The sequence below is a fragment of the Oryza brachyantha genome, chromosome 9, assembly GCF_000231095.2.
Source record: "Oryza brachyantha chromosome 9, ObraRS2, whole genome shotgun sequence".
NCBI lineage: Eukaryota > Viridiplantae > Streptophyta > Magnoliopsida > Poales > Poaceae > Oryza > Oryza brachyantha.
The window spans coordinates 13,537,969-13,561,929 of NC_023171.2; the positions used below are offsets into that span (position 1 = coordinate 13,537,969).

The window sequence follows — 23,961 nt, forward strand, 5'->3', positions numbered from 1 at the left end:
GTATGCGTTGCTTCCACGTTCACTTCCAACTCTTTTTATTCATGGAGCTCAGACAAACAGGGCTACATAAAAAGGACAGGACCGACTAAAGTGGTCTGAGAAAATGAAATAGAGGAGTGAAATGTTGTTTTGACCGCTCCACGATTTTATTTCACTGGTATATATTGGGAGTTGGAGAACTATGATGTTCTTTTGTCAGACAAAGAAAATACTATCTAGTTTTTCTGATAGCTATTTTACAGTATAAATAATAAAAATAGTTATTATAAAGTTAAAAATCTATTATAAAAATAATTTATTAATTTTATATAAATTATTTTATAAAAAATATATCATTTAGCCCGTTTAGAAACGTACTTACGGAATCCGGACTCAAGAAGAACGCCCTATCTAACCCGGTGCGTGCCGAGCCCGAGCAACGTAACATGGGCCGCCGGATTAATGCTAGGATGCTATTTTCTTAACTTTTCTCCCAATCAAGCTAGCTAGCATGGCATGTACGTCGTCTCTATATATGCGTCGACGTCATGCACATAGTGTGTTTTATGTAGTCAGAGTGAGACGTATAGTAGTAATACAAGAGACGGACGACGGTGATGATGTATGGACGTGATGCACACAGTGTGTTTTATGCAGTCAGAGCGACACGAGCGTGCGTATGAAGCAGCTGACGACTGTTCCCACCTAGAGTACTCCAGCTATTATATCAGGCGTTGATTGTATCGTTACATTTTAAAGATTCTTTCTCCATTATCGTGACTAAATTTTCCACTCCTATTTCAAAGTTATTTCATAACTACGAAGACTAAACGACATTCATATTTTTTTTCAAATTTCAACGCAATTTTTTCTACTTTTTTGAACCACAAGGGCATATGTCCCACATTTTATTAAACTATTATATAATAATTATTGAAAAATAAAGTATTTGTATGGCAAATAACAGATAAAAATAAAGTCGTGAGACGAAAGGAGTATTGCAATTCATACTAGACGATTATGTACGAGCAACACGCACATCATCCTTAATTTGATCGCCTTGTCTCGTCCCAATTAATCAACGGTATTGGCCCTTTCAATGGAGCTTTACAACGGTGAAGACTGAAGAGACCGGTAGCAAGTACAAGTTGGTTCGCCCTGTGAACGCAGATATCAATATGTTTTTAATTATAAGATGACCATATTGTTTGGAGTGGATCCTTTACAGGACTGTATGAGCAATATTACGGAAGATCTCAATTAACTATTTTTTTAGAAAATAAAACTCACGATGATCACTAAAGTAGATTTAGGGCTCCTTTGGTTCGATGATTTTTGAGGGATTTTTGGATGATGCAAGGTTCAAGTTCCTTGGAAAATTTCCCTGCGAGGCCCTTTGGAAAATAAAATAGTGCCAAAATTCGTATGGATTGGTCTCAATTTCCCATAATTTTATAAAAAAAATAAACATAAACACAAACCAAATATCTTATTTTCCTTCGAAGTCCAATACACTTTCCCCGTATCTATCTCTACGCATAAAAGCAAGCTAATGAAATCATGTGAATTTGTGGTTATCAATTAATTTGTACATCATCCCCATCGTTTCTATTTGAACAGATCGATGAACCTGGCAAGCTAACGAGATCATGTGGCCTGGCCTGCGAGTTAAACGGCCCCTTTTTTCCTGCGTGATGCTATTATGCCTTTGCAAAGTTGCCGCGTTTATTTCATGGTTTTCTATATATTTATTTCATGGCGGTAATGACTGAAGCAGCAACATATATGCCGTACAGTAGTACTGAGGTCACTTTGCTTTGAACAACTGAACAAACAGTGTGCACAGATGAGTCTCTGATCGATGCTAGCAATAACTAACTATAAGTTTGATAACAATTTACTGCAAGCATCTACCGCATATTAAGTGTGCAGCACTGCTGAAATTGACCCTACGTGTGTATTTATGCACCATGTAGCTGAAATTGATATTGCAGTCACTCGATCCTGTGTTCTTCAATGACTAGTAACTCTAAGGCATTTTTTTTCAGAGAATCAATGCGTGTGATCTCACGTTCTGACCGTAGATCAATGATCCAACGACTTTCATCCGTTTTTTTTTTTTGCTTATTTATGTTTTATAAGCTAAAATCTGAGTTTTTAATCTTAAATTTAGAGTTGATGTTAGAGTTTTTTTATTAAAGTTTATTTTAGATCGCTAAAAATATATTTATAAAAAATATGTAGTTTGGCACGGCCACCATCTTTGTTGGTTTTGGCATAGAGATTGTCGCCGACGGCTGATTCCTATCAGAGCATCCGAATTCAGCAGCCGATCACGTACACACACCATAGCCTCCACTTTTCTCGGCCGCAGCCGGCGGCGGCGGCGGCGCCCGCCCGACCGCGCTGTCGATCGACTTTCTCGGCGCGACCGGCACCGCTGAATTGGTCAGGGAGATCCGTCGCTGAATGCATCGGTCGACGCGTGATGCGCGTGCTCATCACGCGGCGCCTGTGCATGGTCGAGGACGAACGAACGAAGCGACGTCGGCGGCGGCGGCGGTGGCGGTTGCGCCATAATAATGGGCATGGGCAACGGTGAGCGGACGCGCCGCCGCCTAGCTATATGAGTACTTGGCTACTTGCGTCGATGCTAAACCCGACCACGAACTAGCTTGATCGTCGCCGTGCTGCATGCCCATGGACTGATGGACCGACGTAATGTTCCTCGTCTTTTGGATTCTGATTAGATTTTCAAGTTAAAATTTAAAATTTCAGTTTTAAACATGAAGTTGATTTTAGGATATTTTTATCATAGTTTATTTTTAACTTTTATTTTTAGATCTTTAATAGCATATTTTTATTTATAAATATGTTGTTTTATTTTTTCTCCAATGTGGGATGAGATTTAGAGGGACCTACTTCGAATCGGATGGGTTATTTATTTACTCGGATGGAGGGTTGTAAACTGTTAACTAGTGAGCGTCTTCGAGCTACAGCTTTCAGTTAGGATTTAACTTTGCTACTGAGAGTGCAAGATTTTAACCCACAATGGTACAACTTTTTTGAAATCTTGATAAATTCTGATCAAAATTTACTATTTTGAATTCGGGTTCTCTAAAACCATTTGGAACCTACTTTCATCCTCCATTGAAACCCCATAATTTTACAGTATTTTAATTTTATTTTTATAAACGTAAATTCAGCGTACAAGACTATTCAACTCAACTCCTAGAAAGGAGCAAGACCTGTCATAAAAATGGAAGTACATTTAAGGTAAATTTTGCTATAAGACATTGCCCACTATATAATAGTTTTAGCTCCTGGACAGGGCGGATGTTGATCGCGACGGTAGCTCGGTTACAGGTATTTTTGACCATCCACATTGTTTTACTCTCCTGCTCTACCAACAACCATAATTTGAGAGTGTCTTACTGAAAGATTGGTTTTTGCCATGCGAGGAGCTAAAACCACACCATGCCGTGATGTCCTGTAGCGAAATTTGCCTATATTTAAAGTTGTAACGGATTTGGTTGGCCACCATGAATGTTTGTTTCCGATTTTGCCAGCTACTGCATCACCCGATTCATGCGTGTTGGAGTGCGGAAACTCACATTTATGCCACATTGCCAAGCAACGCAACGCAAAGCAAAGCATGCCGGTTCGTTGCAGGCTTGGCAGTCGGCACAGCCACAGCCAGCGCTGGCACATCTTTTTCCTTTCCTTCGTCGCAACCGTTTCTGCAGTTTTCGCCTAGGTCAGTGTGTGTATGTATGTACATGGCACATATTGCTAGTCAAATTGGGTGACCAAAATGGGGGCAATGAACAGAATTTCTGTACAGACAAAACGCCTATTTAGAGGAGCTTCTTTTCTCAAAAACTGTTTTTTTCAGAAGCTAACTTAAATGGTCCATAGCTTTTGATAATCCGTAACTATAGATTCTGAAAAATGAACTATGAAGCCATAAGCTGGAGAAGCTAGTTTTTAAAATTTTTTCAAATTCTCAGAAACTGATTAACAAATAGTGGTTTCTCAGAATTAAAGTTTCCTCCGGATAGACCAAGTCCCAAACGATTCCCATGTCGTTTCGTCAGAGTGTGTGGACTGCAAAGATTATTGGCAGCTCGTGGTGGCACGCAGTCAAGACTGAAGGAAACAAGCCTGCGTCTGAAAGCGAAATTAGCCTATGGCAATCAGTCAGCTGACCATGACTACAATTCTCTCCCGTCCTTGGGTGATAGGAGTACGCATAGAGGGCACATGGCTCGGCCCCCCTAGAACTCGGAAGAACAGGAACGAGACCAGAGTACCTGACTTGGGCGAAGCTAAAGCACAGAAGAGCAGAATAGGCTTCTGTCCCCGGCGTGTACTTGTGCACATTTCAGCACGGGTTTTTGATCATTGGTGAGAGAGCACTCAGTGAGAAGTGTAATCTTCAGTATTTGCCTCTGCTTATGACACTGATATGTGACAGCTACTACGGTGAGGGCTGTTTGGAAGGGCTCCATGACCCCTCAGAGCGCAGGTGAGGAGCAATAGAAATGTTGCTCCATCTTCTCAATGTATTTTTTCAGAGTGATTTGGAAGCTTCACTCTCTGTTATTACCTTCATTTCAGGTTACACTATGTTTTAATTTTTTTCTAGATTCATATGAATTCAAATATATCTTTATATATATATACAAAAGATATATATTAGTATAGATAAATCAAGAGAACCAAAACATCATGTAAGATGAAAAAGAGGGAGTATCTGGGAACTGAAAGTGTTTGGTACAACTTCAGCTCCACATGGATTGAGGGAAGATCTCGGAGAAGAAGGTGTGTCAAACGGGGCGGACATGTCATGGTAGGTTTAGCGTGACTGGCAGCATGCCGGACAGTGTTAAAATGTTGGAGTTCACCGCGCGAGTGATCCCAGGAAAGGCAGCTGCTTTCTGCCTCGTACAGTCGTACTAGGCACCGCCGCCGATCGGCTCCGTCGGCGTCAGGCACGATGCCGCCGGTGTCGGTGGCGCGGCGGAGTTCGAAGCCCGCCGTCGCCAAACCACGGCAATCCTCTGGAACGCGGCGCCGTCGCCTGCGCGCCGACGCCGCTCTGGAAGGCGACGACGACGACGACGCTGCGATCAGGTAGGGTAGTTGTTCTTGAATCTTTGATCCATCTGCTGTCAAAGTTGATTTCTCTCAATCTAGATCGCAGCAAAGACCGATTCTTTGTGATCTCAATCTCCTGATAAGTGCATTGCTGTCAACTTGTGACTGGCCTTCTGCATCTTGTAGTCTTGCGTTATAAGGGGGTGTTTAGTTTGCAAAATTTTTTTCAAAAACATCACATCAAATTTTTTAACACATATTTAAAGTGTTAAACGTTGTCTAATTACAAAATAAATTTCAGATTCTGTCTGAAAACTGCGAGACGAATCTTTTGAGTCTAATTAATCATGCACTAATTAGTCTTAAAAAATTCGTCTCGCGATTTCTTACATAACTGTGCAATTAGTTTTTTAATTCATCTATATTTAATGCTTTATTTAGATGTCCAAAGATTCGATATGATGTTTTTAAAGAAATTTTTGGGGACTAAACCAAGCCTAAGCTCTTCCGTCCCTTGCTTTTACCTTCATCATCAGCTTAACAGATCGTCTGGACTCTGGAGCCTGCTACATTTCTATGGTGGATCATTGGATTCTACAGGGTCATTGTTGAAGGTTAAGGTTTCCTTAAAAGATGACCCACATATCTACTGGTAATGTTCCTGGTGCATATCACATAGCTTTATGCTCAAACGGAATTACTTCTTCTGTTCCATATTATCTACTGCCACAGCCATGACTTTTTGAGTTTGCCTAGATTCATCCATATATCAACATATATGTTTTGTATATATGCCTAGATTCATTAGCACATAAATAAATCTAGGTAATACTAGAAAATCTTATAATATAAAATGGGGGCAGTCACAGGCGTCGCAAAGTCCTGCTGGATTTTGAGTTCCTTGCTGCGGTTGTTCTGCATCGTTACTTCTGGCCTGTATACGGTGTGCTGAATCATGGCAATTCTGAGTGCTTTGCAGGATCAAGGAAAAGAAATCTTCTGAATTTCTGTATTTTTACCCTGCTAAGACCGTGACAACTATGACGTTGAATTAATTTCAGGAACATAGCATCTGACGAAGGCATTCTCCTGCTCCCAAAGCACAAAAATATCATGAGCATCTGCACTCAAATCGATCTCTGCGTCGGTGCCTGCACAGAGCGCGAAACCGACCGGTTTCATGACTTTCATCCGAAATGCATTGCTGTCTGAATATTGAACACCCGGAACCTTCAGAGTTCAGACTTCAGCATCCATTATTCATTGATTCTTTCCCAAAAACAACAAGCGTTTTACATGCTTCAGTTCAGGTTTGAATAACGAGGACGAACTGAAGCAGAGCTGTGGCCTGTGTGAGCTTTCCCTGCAGACACCATTTCACTAAACCTGAAATCTACAGAGAGCAGTTGTGAAATGTGTGATCGGACAGAGAGAGACGAGATCTTCATGTAGAAGTTCTTGCTGCAACGCAACTCACCGCGTTGTGGCTTGTAAACGCGTTTGTTTGGACTCTGCTATGCTGGAGATGAAGCGTTTGCTTGGAGTCTGCTGTGCTGGAGATGTCTTGATCTTTACCAAGCAATCTTATGTACCTACAAGAGAAATTTCAGGCCAATTTTTCTGATCTGACTATAGTAGAAGACTAATAACACGGTTCTAATAAGACTAACGTGTGTTTGTCATTGACTTGGATTTAGGTGTTGAACTGTTGACATAAAGAGTTCAACGAAAAACTGGTCAGAGTCTAACAGAGTAACAGGAGGGAACAACGAAACCACTGAATAACTTTCTACTCAATTTAAAAGGTTCTCAGACCGGTCAAACGGGATAATTTAAACAATGAAATCACAGGTCAATTTCTATGTCAAACCACACGTGGTTTAAACTTAAAACAATCAAACAAATGAAATACTAGTAGGAAAAAAATTGCCACGTTATCCTTGTTACATTTTTTTTCAAGCACATGGAGCATAAGAAAAACATTAACAAAACATAATATTTCCTTTCATGGATTTTTACAATTTGCTCGCCCATTCGTTTATTTCTTATATACCACTAAAACAGCAACAAAATAATTATAAAAAAATCATGATGAATTGGATGAATCAGGATGATTATATTTACAGCCTTTATCAAGAATATATGAAAAATGCAATGTGCCAATGTGGAGACAAAAATCAATGACATCATCATCCTATACGCAGGCCCTGCCATCGGCCGGGAATCCGACAGGGTAGCCCATGGCCGCGCCCGCCGGCGGCACGCCGTAGCAGGAGCCACCGCTCGCGCTGGCCCGGGCGTTCGTGGCCTTTACCGGCGGCGGCGGCGGCGGCGCGGTGTGCTTGACGTCCGTCCTCCTGACGGTGATGTTCACGATGCCGTTGCGGCGGCTCGACCTGCCCCCGGCGGCGTCGAACAGGCGGTAGCTGAGGCAATGCAGGTGCCCCGGCGGGCCGACCATGAAGTCGTCGGCGGGGACGCGCGCCGCCGCCACCGTCTCCACCCGGCCGTTCGACCTCCTCCGGCAGATCTCGACGGCCAGGCCGCCCGCCCCGGCCGGCACGGCCACCCGCACCGCCTCGCTCCAGTACGGGTACCCGTTGCAGTCGCCGTACGAGTCCTCGTCGACGTGGGTGCACGCGGCCGCCGACGCCGTGCGCACCACGGCGTACGCGCCGCCGCCCAGCGCCCGCCCCGTCGGGAGCACCACCTCCTCCGCGGACACCACCGTCACCTCCAGCGCCATCATCCCCGCCGCCGTTGCGCGAGCCATCATCGATGAGGCCGGCGAGATGCGTCCACCGCGATCCAGCTCAGCTCGTGATCGGTGACACAACAACACGGCGTGTTTATATCGAGCTCGAGATCTCTCAAAAAAAACTCAGCAAGCCTTCTTCTTCATCGTCGGGGTGGCAATAAAATCGGCGTTAATTCGCGATTCGTTTCATGGAAGCTTCGCCATGGTGGTTTGGAAATTGTTGGAGCGCGCATTTCTCGGGTAAAAACGTGCAAGGAAGCAGCACCACGCACGAGTTATTCGGATTCGGTCGTGTAAATTATAAATATAAACAAACACGGGTGAAATTTGGGGGGAATTTGAAGGGAAGATGCGTTGATGCGGCGCACGCGCTGGAGTCGCCGGTTTTCGGCATATCCGATGACCGAGGTCGCTACGACGTTCTTTGCCTGTCTTTTTACGTTACGAAGCGGTGGGTCAACGTTCTACCCGTCTTCACCGGCATGTATTATGTCCCTTTCACCTGTTGGATCATACTCCCTCCCTAACTTAATAAACCAAAACTTTCGGTATCTTGTCCCACGTTTACCATTCGTTTTATTTAAAAAAATTTAAAAAATTCTTAAAAATTAGTCACACGTAAAGTATTATTCATGATTTATTATCTAATAAAAACAAAAATGTTAATTGTAAAAAAATTTAAATTAGATGAAGAGTCAAATATTATAGGTAAAAGTGAAAGATTGGTTTATTTTGGAACGGTGTGGTAGGTTTTAGGGGTTTTACCATCGATCTACGTAGGGTATTAGTGACAGAAATAGTTTACGAAAAAGTTGATGTATATGTATCGATTTAAAAAGGATCACATGATGCGTTCGGTCAACATTCATTAGACGCGGTTTATATTGGACTTAGAGAAACTGAAATAGCTAAACCAATCAAACAGAGGCTTTAAGCTGACGAGGCCCAAGGCCCAAGGCCCAACTTATATTTTGGATGTGGTGATTTTGTTTGCTCGAAACGATGATATGATTGACGAGTTTAGGATGGTATTGTTTTAAAGCATTTTTCTCAAAAAGTTATCATGAGATAGGTCTATGTAAAATTTATGTAAAATTTAGTACATCACAGTATCTAAGATACCAAAAGATATCAAATTCTACATACAAAACAATGATATCTCCTTACCTTCTTGAGAATAGCAAAATTGCTCATTATTTTAACGCCTAAGGAAAAACAACTAAGGTTACCATAAACGTTGTCTTCCATGGTTATTGCCACTGGATTTCAGAACTGAAACTGGTGATGCAGTCTACCATCGAGTATCCAGCTGTTGTTTGCAAAAATTTATCGATGATGCACAAAACCAAACACCACTAATTAAAATACCAAAGTTTTTTTTCTCATTACAAAGAAACCGCAAATGTGTACACATCATCATACACTGCCCAACTCCGCATGCACACATAACAAGTGCAGAGTGGAGTTTACACCACCACACAACGAAAGTCCCCTTAATCTAACCATACATATTTGGTTAAATACACACACCAAAATTTGAATTTGTTTGTTGATGATATACTGGGTAGTACAAGGATGGTTTTATAAATGGCCTAATGGGCCGTTTCCTACGGTTCTCCACTTCTCCTGTTTACTTTGTGTGAATTTCTTGATGTTTCCTTAAAAGAATGCCAAACAAATTATTTTCTCTCGTCATTTCAGAACAGGCCATTCTCTATTTCATCACACTTATCTGTGCACAGACCAATAGGCTATCAGCAAAGGGAATTGTTAACTTACAAATTACAATCCATTTTTAGAATATTCAACAACTTTGATTTTTGCTGTGAAAACGTTGACTGCTATCAACAAAAATGTAAATAAATAGCAAAAGCATATATTTGGAGATTATCAACGATAAAAAAATTTGAATAGAAAGGTTTAATTTTAAGCTAATGAAACAGGGGAGGAATCTTATAAGTGCTCAATTTGATACAAGCAGCATGCCAAAATGGTTTCTGTGGACGAGGTTGACGTAAGTTCTCGGCTCCTACGTCTATTGGGGATACACTCAACCATTGCAGATTATTAGCTAAACTAAAAAAATTCGGTTTGAAGGAACAACGAAATATTTGGTTCTGTCAAAATTTATTCTAACAAGATACTTAAGTAGTAAAGAAATATATAAATACCAAACAAAAATTTCCTTCATATAAGCTATACTAGAGAGCAAGCACAGCTTTGCCGCGCATAAATATGTGAACTATGTTCGATCCATATATATAGATCCAGTGTATTAAACCTGACTTTTTTTTCTAGTTCGTATCCTTGCCACGGATGCTCTCATTTGACTATAATTGATTATTTAGAGTAAATGCTAAGACTTTGTATATACCATTAGATATATTAGAGCATCTTGAACAGTTCATCTATCTTATTTATTATTATAAAAATAGAGGATAAAAAATAAAGATTGAACTATAGTATAATTGTTTATTAGTGTGATTGTTTGTTACGACTTGTATATCTATATATTATAAATCTGTAAAACAATGTCGATGGTACCCTATTACTAAAATGAGAAATTATGAGAAAAAGTAAATGACGCCGTTGAGGGGTTAATGACAAAACCAACGCAATTAATCACGCTCGTGAACCGAGTACGGAGTTCGCGACTCACACGTGGAGGGTGGAAAACCGGAAACCGAACCGTCTCGGCCTCTCTGGACTCATCGGCGACTCGTCTTCCTCCTCGGCGAGCTAACCGACGACACCAGCTGGCGGATCGGGAAACGGTGGCTGAGCAGCGCCCGGCGCCCAGCGGACCGCGGCGCGGACGACAGCATAGCCCAGCAGGCCAACTGGGCAGGGCGGCAGTGGGCACCAGCCGGCAAGCGCCAGGCAGAGGTGGCAGACGCAGACGCAGACCGACAGTCCGCTTTCTGTGCCGCGCGACATCGCCGCTGGCAGGCACCCGATCGCCGCGCCGTCGTGTCTGTGCGACGGCGCGAGTCACGACCACGCTCGCCACGCGCCGGCCGGCAGCCCGGCCACCTGATGCCGTCCGGTCGTCATCACTCGTTGGTGATCTACATGCATGCTACCTGCCTACCAGTCCGGCCGTCCAAGATCCGCCACTGGCCGGCCCTGGTAATAGGGTGAAGAATCTCCGGTGACCGGTGGTCCTTGCATGAGCAGGCAGACATCACATTCGTCGCAGCGAATAATCCACTCCATGTTGGCCATCATGTCCCTGCTGCCAGAGATTCCACGGCGGACCATCTCGCCGGCGTCGCTAGGAGCTGCCACCAGGCGTAGGGGCACCATGACGCTGGCGAGCATTTCTTCGTTGTCGGCGACAAGCTTCCGAGGAGACGCAGGCCAGCCGCGGCCACGTCTTGCAAAAAATCGAATACAGTGTCCTTGTCATCGCCGGGGGCCCGAACCAGCGAGGCGACGCAGGGGAACAGGTCGCTCCCATGCGGGAGCTGGAGCTGCTCCGGCGGAGGTCGCCGGCGAGGTGCGCTATGACCCACACGCCGTACGTATATCCCGGGCACCCACGCCCGGGATCAGACAGCTTCACTGGCTTCCGGAGTAGGTACGGCGACTGGATCAGCTGCTCCTTGATGAGCGTGTGTTGTTTCACGAGCTCCGGGTTCGCCAGGAGTGCGTCCAGGATGCTCGCCCCGTGGTTCACAATCCGGTGGATGTGGGAAGGCAGTGAATGAATGATGGATTTTGGCTGCGCCACGTGGCAGTTTCTCTGGCCGAGAACTTGCACGAAATTCATATATAGAGATAAAGAAAACATGAAATTTTTGCATACGCTAAAAACTATTAGAAAATAAAAAATTATTGACTTACGTGTGCATCTATGCATCTATTTCTTCTCCTTATCTGTTTCTGTTCGTTGAATTTTTTTCAAACCAACAAGTTCTATAGAAAAGAATTCTCTGTGTTACCATTCCTAACAACTGAATCCTCAAACCTAACCGGACCTAATCAAGCGTCATAGGAACCCACAACAAGTTCTGTGATTTTCTTAAAAAAAAAAGTTAAACGACATATCTACGAAAAAAAATAATTTATAAATAACAATTTTATATACGCGCTTATAACGATTTAAAAGAAAATACTGAAAACTAAACTTCCATAAGATAAAAAAATAAAAAAAAAAGATATGAGAGGTAGGCTAGGTGGCAACGGACAGCTTAGAACAGAACAAGTTTCGTGCTGGGATGTGCTGAGCCACATGGAAGACAAGGCAAACGTGATGTGGGCAAACCCCCCAAAAGAATTCAACCAGTTAACGCAACATCTGTGAAGACCTCGACGTGGGCATATTGTCGTCGACAAAAATTATACCGACTACTAGTGCTACTCATCGAAAAAACGCAGCAAGAAAAAGAGGAAGAAGAAAACGAGGCCGTGCAAACCATGCTTACCTGACCCACTGCAGCCATTCGACGACGCGTCGCTGTCTGATGCCATGTCGCGTACGAGTGGAAAAAATACGAGTAGCTTGGGAGAAGAAAAATTCGGGAACAAAAAGGGCACCGTCGGCGTCCAGTGCCTTCTAGCGGCGATGACGTCTGGGCCAACTTCGCCAAGAAAAAGAAGAGAAAAAACAAAGACAAATGCTGAGTAATCGCCTACTGAATTGACCACCTCGGAGCGACGTATAAGAATGGCATAGATGGGTCTCCAAATATTGCTTTTAGCACATAATCATTAAATGAACTAGAGTCGAACGTCACAAACTCACAATGGTGTATATATGAGACCATATCCTCTAACACGTAAAACAAAACATATATTAATATATGATGATTAATTAAATATAACTAAAATAAATAAAAAACAACTAATATATAAATGTTATTAAAAAATCATCATTTAATAATTTACAAAACGTAAACTCTGAAAATGTGGCTGAAAATGAGGATAAAGATGGCTCCAACGTGTAAACCATGCTCGTCGTTCGACGATCTGGGATCGATGAACGTGTCAAACCGTAGGGATTGACTCAACTTCCACACGCGGCATTGCATAAGATATCTTATAAGCATATATTGTTTTATTTTAATTTGTGTAAATATGTAAAATAGGAGTATAAGTAATGATTAAGTTTCATTAATAATAAAATAAACTGCAATAAATAAATAAAACATGTAATTCTTTTAAAAAGATTAAGACCTAAGAGTCAAGCATCAAACTAGAAAAATCATAGTAAAAGAGGATAGCATGAATAAGGAATCTACGAGAACCACCCATAGAAATCATAGCAGGAATTTAACCTTTTAGCACCCAACTAGTTTAATCCTTCTCACAACATCTACCCTCTTTGGATTCTCCAACGTAGTGATTAAACACCAAATCAGAGAAAAATTATATCAGAGCCTAAACATTCGGTCTTTTAATCAAGCTTTCCAGGAGACATTTTTATATACGATTTTCTATAAAACTATTATAGATTCAATTGAAACTTAACCTGTTTATAACATTAAACAACCATCACAAACTCATCACGCCATTCAGCAGTTTTAAAGAGGAAAACATGCCAATACAACCATACAACATGCCAGCGCCTTCCGCCCCCAGCATTCCTCACTTTTTTTTAAATTTTTTTGGGCATCAACACCTACCGGTTGAAAGCTCACCAAATCGTGCACCTACAAAACAAGAGTTTGAGATGGGGAGCAGCTTAACACCATCATCCAGCGAAAACTGCACTTGGTTCATTTCCGCAGCCAATACGCTGATAAAACCAGGTGCAACTACCGGCATCCTGATGGTCTTACGCTGTTGATTACAGACAAGCATGAGCTGGGCAAAACAAAAGAGGAAGATCGGATTACAAGGCGATCGAGAGAGGATGAGCTCTGATCTGTGTTGCCCCACAACAAGCAAGCAAGCAAACCCAAAAGGGCATCATTCATTCATTCATCTAAGTACTAAGTATTATTATAATTATTATTTCGCCGCTAATTACGTACTAATCGTCATAATTAGTAGTTGCTTAGAATATAGTGTAGGGGGGTGATTAAGAAATAGGTGCTAGAAGCTTCTACAGGTTTTGGTGGGGCCCACTCACCTGGAGCTGGATCCGTCTTGGTCGGACCCGGCCCTGTCACAGGCGGGCCTAACGGAGTGGTACACGGGGGTGGGCCGGTATATGGGCCACGTGTTCTGGTCCGGCGACGCCTCCTTGCTGCTGCTGCCGCCGCCGGGATGCGGATCCGCCGCCTCCGGCTTCACGTCCGCGCCGTGCTCGGGCCAATCCTCGCCGCCGCCGCCGCCGCCGCCTGCGGCAGGGCCGCTGTCGTCGTCGGCGTCGTCTCGCGCCCGCTTCAGGCCGATGGAGACGCCGAACAGCCGCGCGCTCGCGTCGGGATCGACGTCTATGGCGAGGCCCGCGGCGGCGGCGGTGGCGGCTAGACCAGGGCAGGAGGGCATTAGGTCGAGTATCGCGGGGGGGAGAGGCGGGGGCGGGGGGACGGCCTCCGACGACTCGCCGGAGCAGTTCACGACGGAGGATATCCCGGCGGAGCCATCCTGATGCTGGGTGGCGGCGTACTTGGACATGAGGAGGAGGATGTTGTTGCAGAGCTTCTTCATGTGGCCGAGCTCCCGCGTCAGCCGCGCATTCTCCCGGCGGAGCCGCTCGTTCTCCTCGCCCATATCGCCGGACGCCGAGACAGCGCCGCCGCCTCCGACGCCAGGGGCAGAGCCAGACCCGGACGCCTGCCGGTGCTCCTCCCCTGACCCGGAGTTGGACGAGAGCACCTGCTCCTCCGAGGAGTGCGCCGGCGAGCCCTGCCGCGTCACCGGCAGCGCCATAGGTATCGGCGCCGCGGCGACTGTCACAGCTCCGGACGCCACCGCGGCAGCTGCCGTCGCCATCCCCGGCGACGGCGGCGCCGCCGCCACCACCTTCCGGCGGTGTATATCACATAACAGACGCTTCTCCCCTCGCCGGAAGCAGTCGTTGGCGAACTCCCACCGGTCCGGCACGATCTTCCTAAATCCCTACGTCCACAGCAAGCAAATCCAGACACATCACCGACATGGGCAACGCAAACCAAGCCCCAACCCCAACCCCCAAATCCCCAACCAAACGAGGAATCCCGGCGGGGCGGGTCGCGTACATAGGTGTTGAGCTGCCGCACGAAGCTCGAGAAGTTGTTGTGCTTGAAATACTTGGGGAGGAGGTCCCGCGCGAACTCCGCCGGCCGCCACACCACGAACGTCGACCCGTCCTCGTTCCACGAGATCACGTCGTCCACCGCCGGGTCGTCCACCAGCTGGTACGTCTTCGTCAGGAACGGCGTCGGCAGCGACCTCTGCCCAGCCAACGCCTCCGCCGCCGCCGTCACAGGCGGCGGAGGCTCTCCGCCGCCGGCAGCATCCGCCTCGGCCGCCCCCTGCTCCGCCATCCCCCCGGGCCCCCCCGCCCGGCCGGATCTGATCCGGTGCGGCAGACCACCGTAGTAGTAGCTTCCAGACACCGGAAAGGCAGTTTCGCGTGTGAACGAGAAGGTACGGACGGAAGTCTTCTGGAAACTTCGTTTGCGGATTAGGAAATTTATACTCAAACGGGAGGAGGAGAACCAAAGCAAGACAGATTATTAAAAACAAAACGAGAAATTTCTCCAAAAAACAAAAAGAAAAATCAGAAATCAGGAAAGAAAAGACGCACTGTGCGAATTCGAATGCGACGCACCACTTGTACCGAGAAAAGAAGAATTCGAAAGCCGATCCAAGCTGGCGCGGGGGGGCGCAGGTGGGGCCCAGCCGCTAGCGATATCTCCACGGCGGCGGGCCCATCGCCGTCCGTCGGATCAGAACCCGGCGCGGCATCCAATGGCCAGGGCGACGGGGATGGGTCCGAAGGCGCGAGAAGGTTCGATCCTTTTTCCGCGGCTTCGGCCTTCTGGAAGGTTCTGGTAGAGAGCGGGTTGGGGGTGGATTGGATGGAGAGCCAGGGCGGACGAGACACGTGTCGACCGCAATGGCCACGGAGCGGCCGAGTGGGATAAGATTTTATTTCGTCTACGACTGCAGTACGACGTGGATTTATACGCTTGGAATAATATATACTACTCTTTTTCTTCTTTTCTTTTCTGTTCCAAAAGACTAATTTTATTTATTTTTAACTACTGTATATATCACCGTAAGCTATGCTTTTAGTCTTTTCGAACCCAGTATACTTATTCTTTATCTTAATTCTCAATGTATTTGTCATCTGCTTACCAAACTGAAACACAAATATAATAATCACTAAAAATAAAGTTTTCTAGGAAATGCTAAAAAAAAGTAGTGCTTTGGTATTTGTGCCTTCTCTTTTCTTTTTTTTTCTTTCTTCCTGTTATCCTATTGGAAGGTTCTTTCAGTCGGCTTCTAGAGAGTAAATGCATATCTGTCATAAAATTGTCCGGTTTTCCATTTCTTTTTCTTTTCTTGGAGAAGGTTCTTGAGATGCACAAGGCTTGATGGGAATGGACTTCAAGAAGTGGGGACCAGTGCTGACTAAACTGAAGGGATTATTTAACTCAGGTCAGGCGAAGTACTAGTTAAGCATAATCGTGGACGCAAATTATTGAGTGGGAGCTGGAGCTCGTTTTTGGTTCAACGAAAGCTCCTACTGAATCGAAGTATATAGTGCTGAATTACCTACTCTTGTGTTCCAAGAATAAGATATACAAGATATACATATGTTTAGATTTACAGTACTCTCATATCTTATATCCAATACTACTTTGCTATACAAAGTATTTTAGAATAAGATTAATTTATGTTTAAATCTGGTTTGAGCATATAAAACATCAGAGTGTTTTCTTTTTCCTTAAAACCACGTCGGATGCAAAACAACTGGGAGCAAATAATTGCAACACTGTAGATGTGCGTGTCCAAATAAGCCGGTAGTTCAGGATAAAAACGGTGCCGAAATCCCAAACCACCTACCACCATTTTCACTTTTTACTAGCCGTTTTACTCCAAAATACTGTATTTATTTGAAATGGGAGGGAAACTATCCTTATGTGTATAGCTATAACTGGGTTGTATGTATGTTGACAATTTTATATACGATATTTTAGATGTTTCGATTTTTTAATTATTATTATCTCTTTTAACTATACTATTCGGATATCATATAATAATGGCAAAGTTTTCGATAAGTTACCATATAATACCAGCAACCCATTAAATTATAGAAAACATAATAAAATCCTTATGTATATCTATAACTTACTTGTATGCATGATACGTTGTTTTTGAGGTTCTATGCCGATAATTTTGTATCCGATATTTTTAGATGTTCGAATTATACAATTATCATTATCTTTTTAACTATACTACTGTGGTCCTGTTTTAAGAAAATAATAGAGTACACAATGTAAAACTATAGTTAATTTGATCCAACTATTTCAAAATTATATATTTAAGACCGTCTATCATAAACGATTTAGTGGCAAAATTATCCAATAAATACAGAATTGAGATTGAGTATTGCAAAACTACATATTTACTAGTAAAACTATCATAAAATCATATGCTTGGTGGTAGCTTAATCACAAAACCACAATATTTATAACTCCAACATAATAGTAGCGTTAGTGAATTAAAGTTCTATGATAACCTCATTATTTAATATGTAGATTTATGATAAATTTAGTGTTAAATCGGTAGGTTTGTGATACAACGCCTTAAATATGTTATTTTGTGATAGTTTAGTCAAAATACTTGCATATTTGTGAATTTTACTATGAGAAAAGTAACCGAATATTTTAAGCAATTTCCATCATTTCATTACAACTAAACCAGTGGTAATGGCAAAAGTAATGATTTAGTTTTTTTTTTAGACATGAGGGCTTTAGTCCTGATATGTTTTTTTTATTTAGTCTTGATTTTGTTTTTTTAGTGAGGCGGGGGGACTGTACCATAAAAAGTACTAGGGGCCCTGTTAAGAAAGGAGAAAGTTGTCCAGAGGGAAAGCAAGCGAGCTGGTGTTTTCCAAAATAGTGCCCCCCAATACACGAGTTAATTTTCGTAAAGCACCTTATCTTTTGCGTCTCACTTGTGTATGAATGATACTACTCCTTAATTAAGACACTAATATTCTATGTTTGTGTAATTTTGTATATGTGGTGACATTAGGGGTCAGTTATAGCTGTAGTACCGAGAGGAGGTGTAGTAACAATGAATGGTGATGTTGGTAGAAAAAGTCTTAGAGAGAATCATCAACAAATATGTGTCGATGGGTTCTGTGGTGAAAATAACATAGTGTTAATATGCTAGGTATGCTAAGGAAGTAGCATAGTGGCCATGCATTGTGCTAGCTAGTGTTTAAAGACAAAAATGTTGTTGGAAAATAGGAGTAGCGTAGAGACAAAATGCCCCCTCGAGAGATCGATGACAAAAGTTGTTTGGTTGCTTATATCCATTCCGCCCTTTTTTTAGATACATCTACATCTATTTCCTAAAGAAGCTGCAAGTGATCTGTGGGTAGAAAACTAACAATGGAGGAACAACGTTTCCCGTTTATTAGTACTCTTTTGATTGTTTGCCAGTGATGCCTACATTAGTGGCTGAGATTGTCTTTGTTAATACACACTAACCAAATGTTGTATGAGAACCATATTCCTTTGCGCTGGTTGAATGGATTGGCGTGAGGTCAATACTGTACTTTTATTTTAAAAAATCTATACGAGAGGTGCTTTAAAAATTGTATTGATTTAGTTTTTAATTTTTTTAGCTAATACTTGGTCATTAGGTGCTAATCCACCACTCTGATTTGTATGCAGTAGGGAGAAGTTTCTTAACCCCTATAGCCTAGGTGATTACATTAGGCTGCATAAATTTTGTAGAATAGATATAGCACCCCATTGTTAACTTTAAAACTTTATAGTTACCAACTTATAAACCATAGCCATATTAGTCGAAAAGTTGCTTAAAAGCTTATGCCAATAAGTCTAAAAGCCTAAATAAAGCGAGCCTCCAACATATCGTGACCCATGGGCCAAACTCATTAAACAGCCCAGCTTGAGGGTGCATGCAATCCAACCAGAACCAAAAAAATAAGCCAGTGGAGGATATTGTTCTATTCATTTGCTAGTATATCTTTCGCTAAAAGAGATTAATATTCGCTAATATCTGAAATTACAGGTATGATGACTCGACCAGAAACAATGATGTAATAGTATACTAAACTTAGGAAGCACACGTCTTATTGAGATCTTCTAGCCACATCTCATGCGACCATGGACAATTTGATACTCTATAAGTTATATGTATAAGTTGTGTAATATGATCAATCATCCTAATTCTTCTCATCAGCATCGCCGCTGTATCCGTACGGATTTTTCCTGGCCCAATTCCACTGGTCCCTGCACATGTCCTCTATCCCAAACCGAGCACTGCAACCAGAACAATTCAGCATAAAACAATCGGAATAAATTTCCATCACACGCACAATCTTTGAAGTGTCAGTTAAAGAGTGAGCTGAAAAAAAAGGGTCGAACAGATTTTGTGATGGTTCTGTAGCGAATCATAGATTACCTCCATCCGAGCTCTTTCTTGGCCTTCTCAGTGGAAGCATAGACCTCAGTGCAATCTCCAGGCCTTCTGGGGCAAATCTTGATAGGAATTTTCTGTGGTTTCACAGCCAGAAACGTCAGTTTCGAGCGCATTTCAGATTGGGATTTCAGATGAGGCAAATATCATCCATGCACGCATGGATTTAATGCAATATAAAAATTATCACCTTTCCGGATGCCTCCTCGAACGCCTTCACCACCTCGAGCACGGTTGTTCCACATCCTGTGCCTAGATTGTAAGCCACACAACCTGACAGAAAAATCAATCAAGATTAAAACAGAGATAAAATATTGATTCGATAAACATCGACCGGTTTATGGAGTAAAGAACATTCATATAAGTTTGGGGGCATCGATTGATGTACCAATGTCAGGAGTAGCGAAGAGCTTCTCTAGTGCAGCAATGTGGCCATCAGCAAGGTCCACTACATGTATGTAATCCCTGATCTGGGGATGATAGATATCAAACTGTTAAAATTTTGCTTCACTCCATTGATGCCGGAAAGAAGATTCATCCGTAGTGTTGGGATCATGGTGCTCACCGCGGTGCCATCCCTGGTGGGGTAGTCGTCGCCGTAGACGTTAAGCTCGGGGCGCCGGCCGACGGCGACCTGCTGGATGTACGGCAGCAGGTTGTTGGGGATGCCCCTGGGGTCCTCGCCGATGTCGCCGCTCCGGTGAGCGCCGATGGGGTTGAAGTACCTGAGCAGGATCACCCTCAGCTCCGGGTCGGCGGCCTGCACCTGCCGGAAGTAGTTCTCGAGGACGAGCTGGTGGCACGCGCGCGCGCGCGCGAGAGAGAGAATCAATGCCGTTAGAAAGGAAAGCTGCGACGGCAAAAGCAATGGTGTCCAGGCCATCGCTCGATCGCCGTCGCCCTTGGGCATCGGAATCACCGAATCGGCCCAGCGAATCGTGCGTGACGACGGGAGCAATGCTTGCTTATCACAATGGATATGGCATATGCAATATTGTATTACCTTGGTGGTGCCGTATGGGTTGAGAGCGCTCAGCTTGGAGTCCTCGACGCAGGGGGTCTTCTCCGGCTGGCCGTACACCGTCGCCGACGACGAGAACACAATCTGCGTAGCAGCATGTCCATGTAAGTTTTTGAGTGATGGAAACACGCATTTGGAACCAATCACTCAATCAGGCGGGCATGTAGAGTACAGTACCTTGTTGCATCCGTACTTGGTCATGGCGGCGTAGAGGTTCATGGTGCCGGCGACGTTGTTCTCGTAGTACATCTGCGGGTGCGCCACGCTCTCCCCCACCGCCTTCAGCCCGGCGAAGTGGATGACGGCGTCGTACCTGAACGTACAAAACCGTAGCGATCAATGGAGTGATGGACGACGACGCGTTCGATTACGTGCGGAAATGAAATCGAGGAACAAAGACGATCCAGTCCCAACCTCTTGGCGGCGAACACCTTCTCCATGTCGTCCTTGCTCTTGAGATCCCCCTGAACCAAAAAAAAAAAAAACGAACACGAACAGAAGCAATCTCAATCTCAACCTCGCTCAGGATGGGCGCGCGGGTGCACAAGTCCAAGGCACACGTCGTGGGTTGAGCGAGCTAGCGCGCGAGTACACGTACGGGGATGAAGACGAGGCGGGCGGAGAGGGCGGGGCCGGCGATGAGGCGGACGCGGTCGAGCGCCTCCGGGACGGAGTTGTGGAAGTTGTCGACGACGGCGACGGCGTACCCCTTCTCCAGCAGCCGCAGCACCGTGTGCGTCCCGATGTACCCGGCTCCCCCGGTCACCAGCACGCTCGCCCCGGCACCCGCCTTCCTCGCCTCCCCGTTCCCCGCTCCCCCGCCGCCGTTCGCCATCGCCGGTGGTGGTGGTGGTGCTGCTGCTGGTGGTGATCCCGTGCGGCGGACGCGCGGGTTTGCCGAGATTTTATATGGCGGGGAGGGGGGAGGGTCACGCGCGGCACGCCGTGCGGTGCGGTGCGGTGGCGGCGTCCGTTTTCTCGTGTGTGTGTGTGTCGCCGGGTCGATCGCGTGCTTGTTGGAAAAGAGAACGGCGGGGATCGCGGCGAGTTCTCGTGTCATATGCAGTCGTGCCGTTTTCTTGTTTTGACCCGTATCAACGCCGGTGGAATATCCTTCGACGAAAACGGTTGGAAGCGATATCATATCATTTTTGCGTCATAAATGGTTTTTGATATGGTTTGTAATTTTTCACATTTATATAGTTTTCGGTTTCTGCATACGCGTATTAGTACATGATTAATTAATTAATTATAATTATAAATAAATTATAAAATAGATTAATATGATTTTTAAAACAATTTTTGAAAGAAAATTTTTATAAAAATATAATGTTTAGCAGTTTAGAAAGCGCACGCGTAAAAACGAAAATCTCGTTTAGTAATGAAGTTAGAACGCAGCCTAACCGATGAGTTTTTATAAAACATTTTATTATATAAAAGTTTATCATCTCAACTTAACCACGTATCCAACCACGGTCCTAATGAACATGTAAAAATGGGATAAGTGAGAATCCACGGCCTAACCGGTGATGAGCTAACAAATCTCTTTATATCTCGTGTGTGCTCACGGAAACGCCATTCTGCTAGTTATCCTGGAGGCGGAATCATGGAAGGCCAGGATAACTGCGTGTGCATGTCAATATCATGTGTTTGGATAAGTTATTTATCCATCCATGGTATAGTACGTAGCATGATGACGTCATTGGGGTTTAGGATACGTGTTCCGATTGGTCTGCTCGCTTATCTAAGCTGTGGGCTCAAACGGGAACCAAAAATTTTTATCGTACAATTTGACTATCCAATTTATTTTTGGACAAACTTCTATCGCTTTCGATACCCAGCTTTAGGCCGGTTTGAAACTATTTCGGTCACGCGCCTATAAGCAAGGTTATCGAGACTGATGCAAGCTGGTTCAAACTTCCCGGATTAGTCCGATATTACTCGGATGGTGATCATTTGGCGTTTTCACAACATATTTGTAAATATAAAATAATTTATAAGTAAAACCTTTATACATGTATTCTTAACAATCTAAAATAGAGCTAAAAATAAAACACGATAAAAAACTCTAAATTTAACGTTAAAATTTAATTTTATTTTATAAATGTAAGTAGAAGCGAAAAGATGAGGGCATGGATTTTCCCGGTGAATCTTTTTTAAAAAAGGTCCCATCGGTTTACTAGTGGTTTTTATGCGTTATTCCCTCCATTAAAAAAACCAATTTTTTGGTTTTCGTGTTCAGCGTTTGACCATCTGTATTATTTAAAAAATTTCAATTTTTTTTAAAAAATTAGTCACACCTAATTTATCACCTAATAAAAAATATTAATCATAATTTTTTCAAATAAAACGGAGAGTCAAACATATTTTGGAATGAAGGGAGTACATGAATCCTGGAGCAAAAGGAAGACGGGCTTTACTCCGCACTACCGCAGAATTCAGAAAGCAGTGGAGTAGAAGAAACAACCACGGCGGATAGTTTAATGCTTGGCATCACATTCTTAGCTTCTTTTCCTCTCATCCTCTATAATGGCTGGCTACTTGTTGACCATTCCAAGACTTAATCACAGAGAAGCAACGGTACGACGAAAGCTACCCAACCAAATTCAAGGTGACGGTTTCTGTTGTCCTGCAATAATTGGATAGACATGAAAACCGATTCTCTTTGATTGCAGAAAGATATGCAAAATCGGAACAAATTAAGAACGAACTCGATGCCTTTAACGGGGATAATTCTCTCTGATGCTGAATGGGCCGTGAGATCTATCTCCGGTGAGATGATGTGGGCCGTCATGACAACTTACACACGTTAGCCTATTATTGTTTGGCCCATTTCGTAGCCGTCCGTTACGCCTGCGTAGTGACCGGCACACCAGACTACCGGAGGCTAGCTAGGGAGTACAAGTTTTATCCACTGCTGAGTACTGTAAAAATCACAGCAAATTGAGCTTAGCTCGACTAGTTAGGTTTCTTACGGTGAAACAAGCCTACCCGAGTTAAATTCAGATTTAGGATGAGTGGCTCGTATTTACGCCTATTTATTCTTTTGATAATAGGCATACCTTACAGACTGTACAGCGGTGACTTTATCGATCTTAAAGATATGGGCTGGTCCAATCTTTAAAATTACTTATAAGTTATGATATGCATGTGTAAGTTCATGGGACAAGTATACACGTGTTATACTGTGTTTTTTGTTTAAAAAAAAAGGCCTACAAACGGTTTCATTAGCCTCATAAATTTCCGGCCGATCAAGCATTGTCGTCAAATCTGTTATTTCTTATGATCTCTATTTTATGAAACAGTATCGCCTAGATTTATATGGATGTTAATGAATCTATACACACATATATAAATAATATATATTGATCAATAGATAAATCTAATCATAGCCAAAAAAATCTTATAATATGAATTAAAGATAATACTGTTTACAATTCTGGCCATATATAGGATTCAAATTTGTTCTAGTTTTCAGTATCGTATTGGAATGGTAGCTCAGTTCAGCTGTTTTCAGATGATGACGTACCAGAAATTAAGCTATTAC

The 23,961-nt window shown here is 43.6% G+C and overlaps 4 protein-coding genes across 8 annotated transcripts; 1 reads left to right on the forward strand and 3 right to left on the reverse strand.

Moving 5' to 3' along the window:
• The first annotated feature begins 2,453 nt into the window (after positions 1 to 2,453).
• Positions 2,454 to 6,628, forward strand: LOC107304958. Its single transcript, XM_015841148.1, has 4 exons — positions 2,454 to 2,697; positions 3,311 to 3,345; positions 5,616 to 5,731; positions 6,141 to 6,628. The coding sequence occupies exons 1-4, from the start codon at positions 2,688 to 2,690 to the stop codon at positions 6,289 to 6,291; spliced, it is 312 nt and encodes a 103-aa protein (XP_015696634.1). The 5' UTR covers positions 2,454 to 2,687; the 3' UTR covers positions 6,292 to 6,628.
• A 422-nt stretch (positions 6,629 to 7,050) lies between these two features.
• On the reverse strand, positions 7,051 to 8,106 carry LOC102706967 (BON1-associated protein 2). The gene has a single exon (XM_040527842.1). It carries the CDS (start codon positions 7,853 to 7,855, stop codon positions 7,274 to 7,276), a length of 582 nt encoding a protein of 193 aa, XP_040383776.1. The 5' UTR covers positions 7,856 to 8,106; the 3' UTR covers positions 7,051 to 7,273.
• Positions 8,107 to 9,193: 1,087 nt separating this feature from the next.
• On the reverse strand, positions 9,194 to 15,740 carry LOC107305018 (heat stress transcription factor B-2c-like). 5 transcript variants are annotated; one of them, XR_005812476.1, is made up of 4 exons: positions 14,968 to 15,740; positions 13,914 to 14,848; positions 12,265 to 12,420; positions 9,194 to 9,569 (listed from the first exon to the last, which is right to left on the reverse strand). XR_005812476.1 is itself a non-coding variant. In XM_040527679.1 (3 exons), the coding sequence occupies exons 1-3, from the start codon at positions 15,253 to 15,255 to the stop codon at positions 12,396 to 12,398; spliced, it is 1,248 nt and encodes a 415-aa protein (XP_040383613.1). In that variant the 5' UTR covers positions 15,256 to 15,740; the 3' UTR covers positions 11,957 to 12,395. The 5 variants fall into 5 exon arrangements, 3 of the variants coding, with proteins under 3 accessions (XP_040383613.1, XP_040383612.1, XP_040383614.1); XR_005812477.1 differs by lacking the exon at positions 9,194 to 9,569 and adding an exon at positions 10,869 to 11,593; XM_040527679.1 differs by lacking the exon at positions 9,194 to 9,569 and having other exon boundaries at positions 11,957 to 12,420.
• Positions 15,741 to 18,835: 3,095 nt separating this feature from the next.
• On the reverse strand, positions 18,836 to 21,280 carry LOC102707243 (UDP-glucose 4-epimerase 3). Its single transcript, XM_006661397.3, has 9 exons — positions 21,013 to 21,280; positions 20,829 to 20,878; positions 20,592 to 20,727; positions 20,397 to 20,498; positions 19,959 to 20,186; positions 19,782 to 19,863; positions 19,584 to 19,666; positions 19,379 to 19,470; positions 18,836 to 19,236 (listed from the first exon to the last, which is right to left on the reverse strand). Exons 1-9 carry the CDS (start codon positions 21,247 to 21,249, stop codon positions 19,140 to 19,142), a joined length of 1,107 nt encoding a protein of 368 aa, XP_006661460.1. The 5' UTR covers positions 21,250 to 21,280; the 3' UTR covers positions 18,836 to 19,139.
• Positions 21,281 to 23,961: the final 2,681 nt, after the last annotated feature.

What these genes read in the sequence shown, in the direction of transcription:
- LOC107304958 (XM_015841148.1), top strand. An exon ending in CGACGGTAGCTCGGTTACAG is followed by an intron (nt 3,346 to 5,615) that starts GTATTTTTGACC and finishes CTTCATCATCAG; the next exon opens with CTTAACAGATCGTCTGGACT. An exon ending in GATGACCCACATATCTACTG is followed by an intron (nt 5,732 to 6,140) that starts GTAATGTTCCTG and finishes AATTAATTTCAG; the next exon opens with GAACATAGCATCTGACGAAG.
- LOC102706967 (XM_040527842.1), bottom strand. Translation starts at nt 7,855, where the DNA reads ATGATGGCTCGCGCAACGGCGGCGGGGATGATGGCGCTGGAGGTGACG.
- LOC107305018 (XM_040527678.1), bottom strand. Translation starts at nt 15,255, where the DNA reads ATGGCGGAGCAGGGGGCGGCCGAGGCGGATGCTGCCGGCGGCGGAGAG. An exon ending in TGCGGCAGCTCAACACCTAT is followed by an intron (nt 14,849 to 14,967) that starts GTACGCGACCCG and finishes CTGTGGACGTAG; the next exon opens with GGATTTAGGAAGATCGTGCC. An exon ending in CAAGACGGATCCAGCTCCAG is followed by an intron (nt 13,646 to 13,913) that starts GTGAGTGGGCCC and finishes TGTTTTGCCCAG; the next exon opens with CTCATGCTTGTCTGTAATCA.
- LOC102707243 (XM_006661397.3), bottom strand. Translation starts at nt 21,249, where the DNA reads ATGGCGAACGGCGGCGGGGGAGCGGGGAACGGGGAGGCGAGGAAGGCG. An exon ending in CTTCGCTACTCCTGACATTG is followed by an intron (nt 19,667 to 19,781) that starts GTACATCAATCG and finishes TTTTTCTGTCAG; the next exon opens with GTTGTGTGGCTTACAATCTA. An exon ending in TCGAGGAGGCATCCGGAAAG is followed by an intron (nt 19,471 to 19,583) that starts GTGATAATTTTT and finishes GTGAAACCACAG; the next exon opens with AAAATTCCTATCAAGATTTG.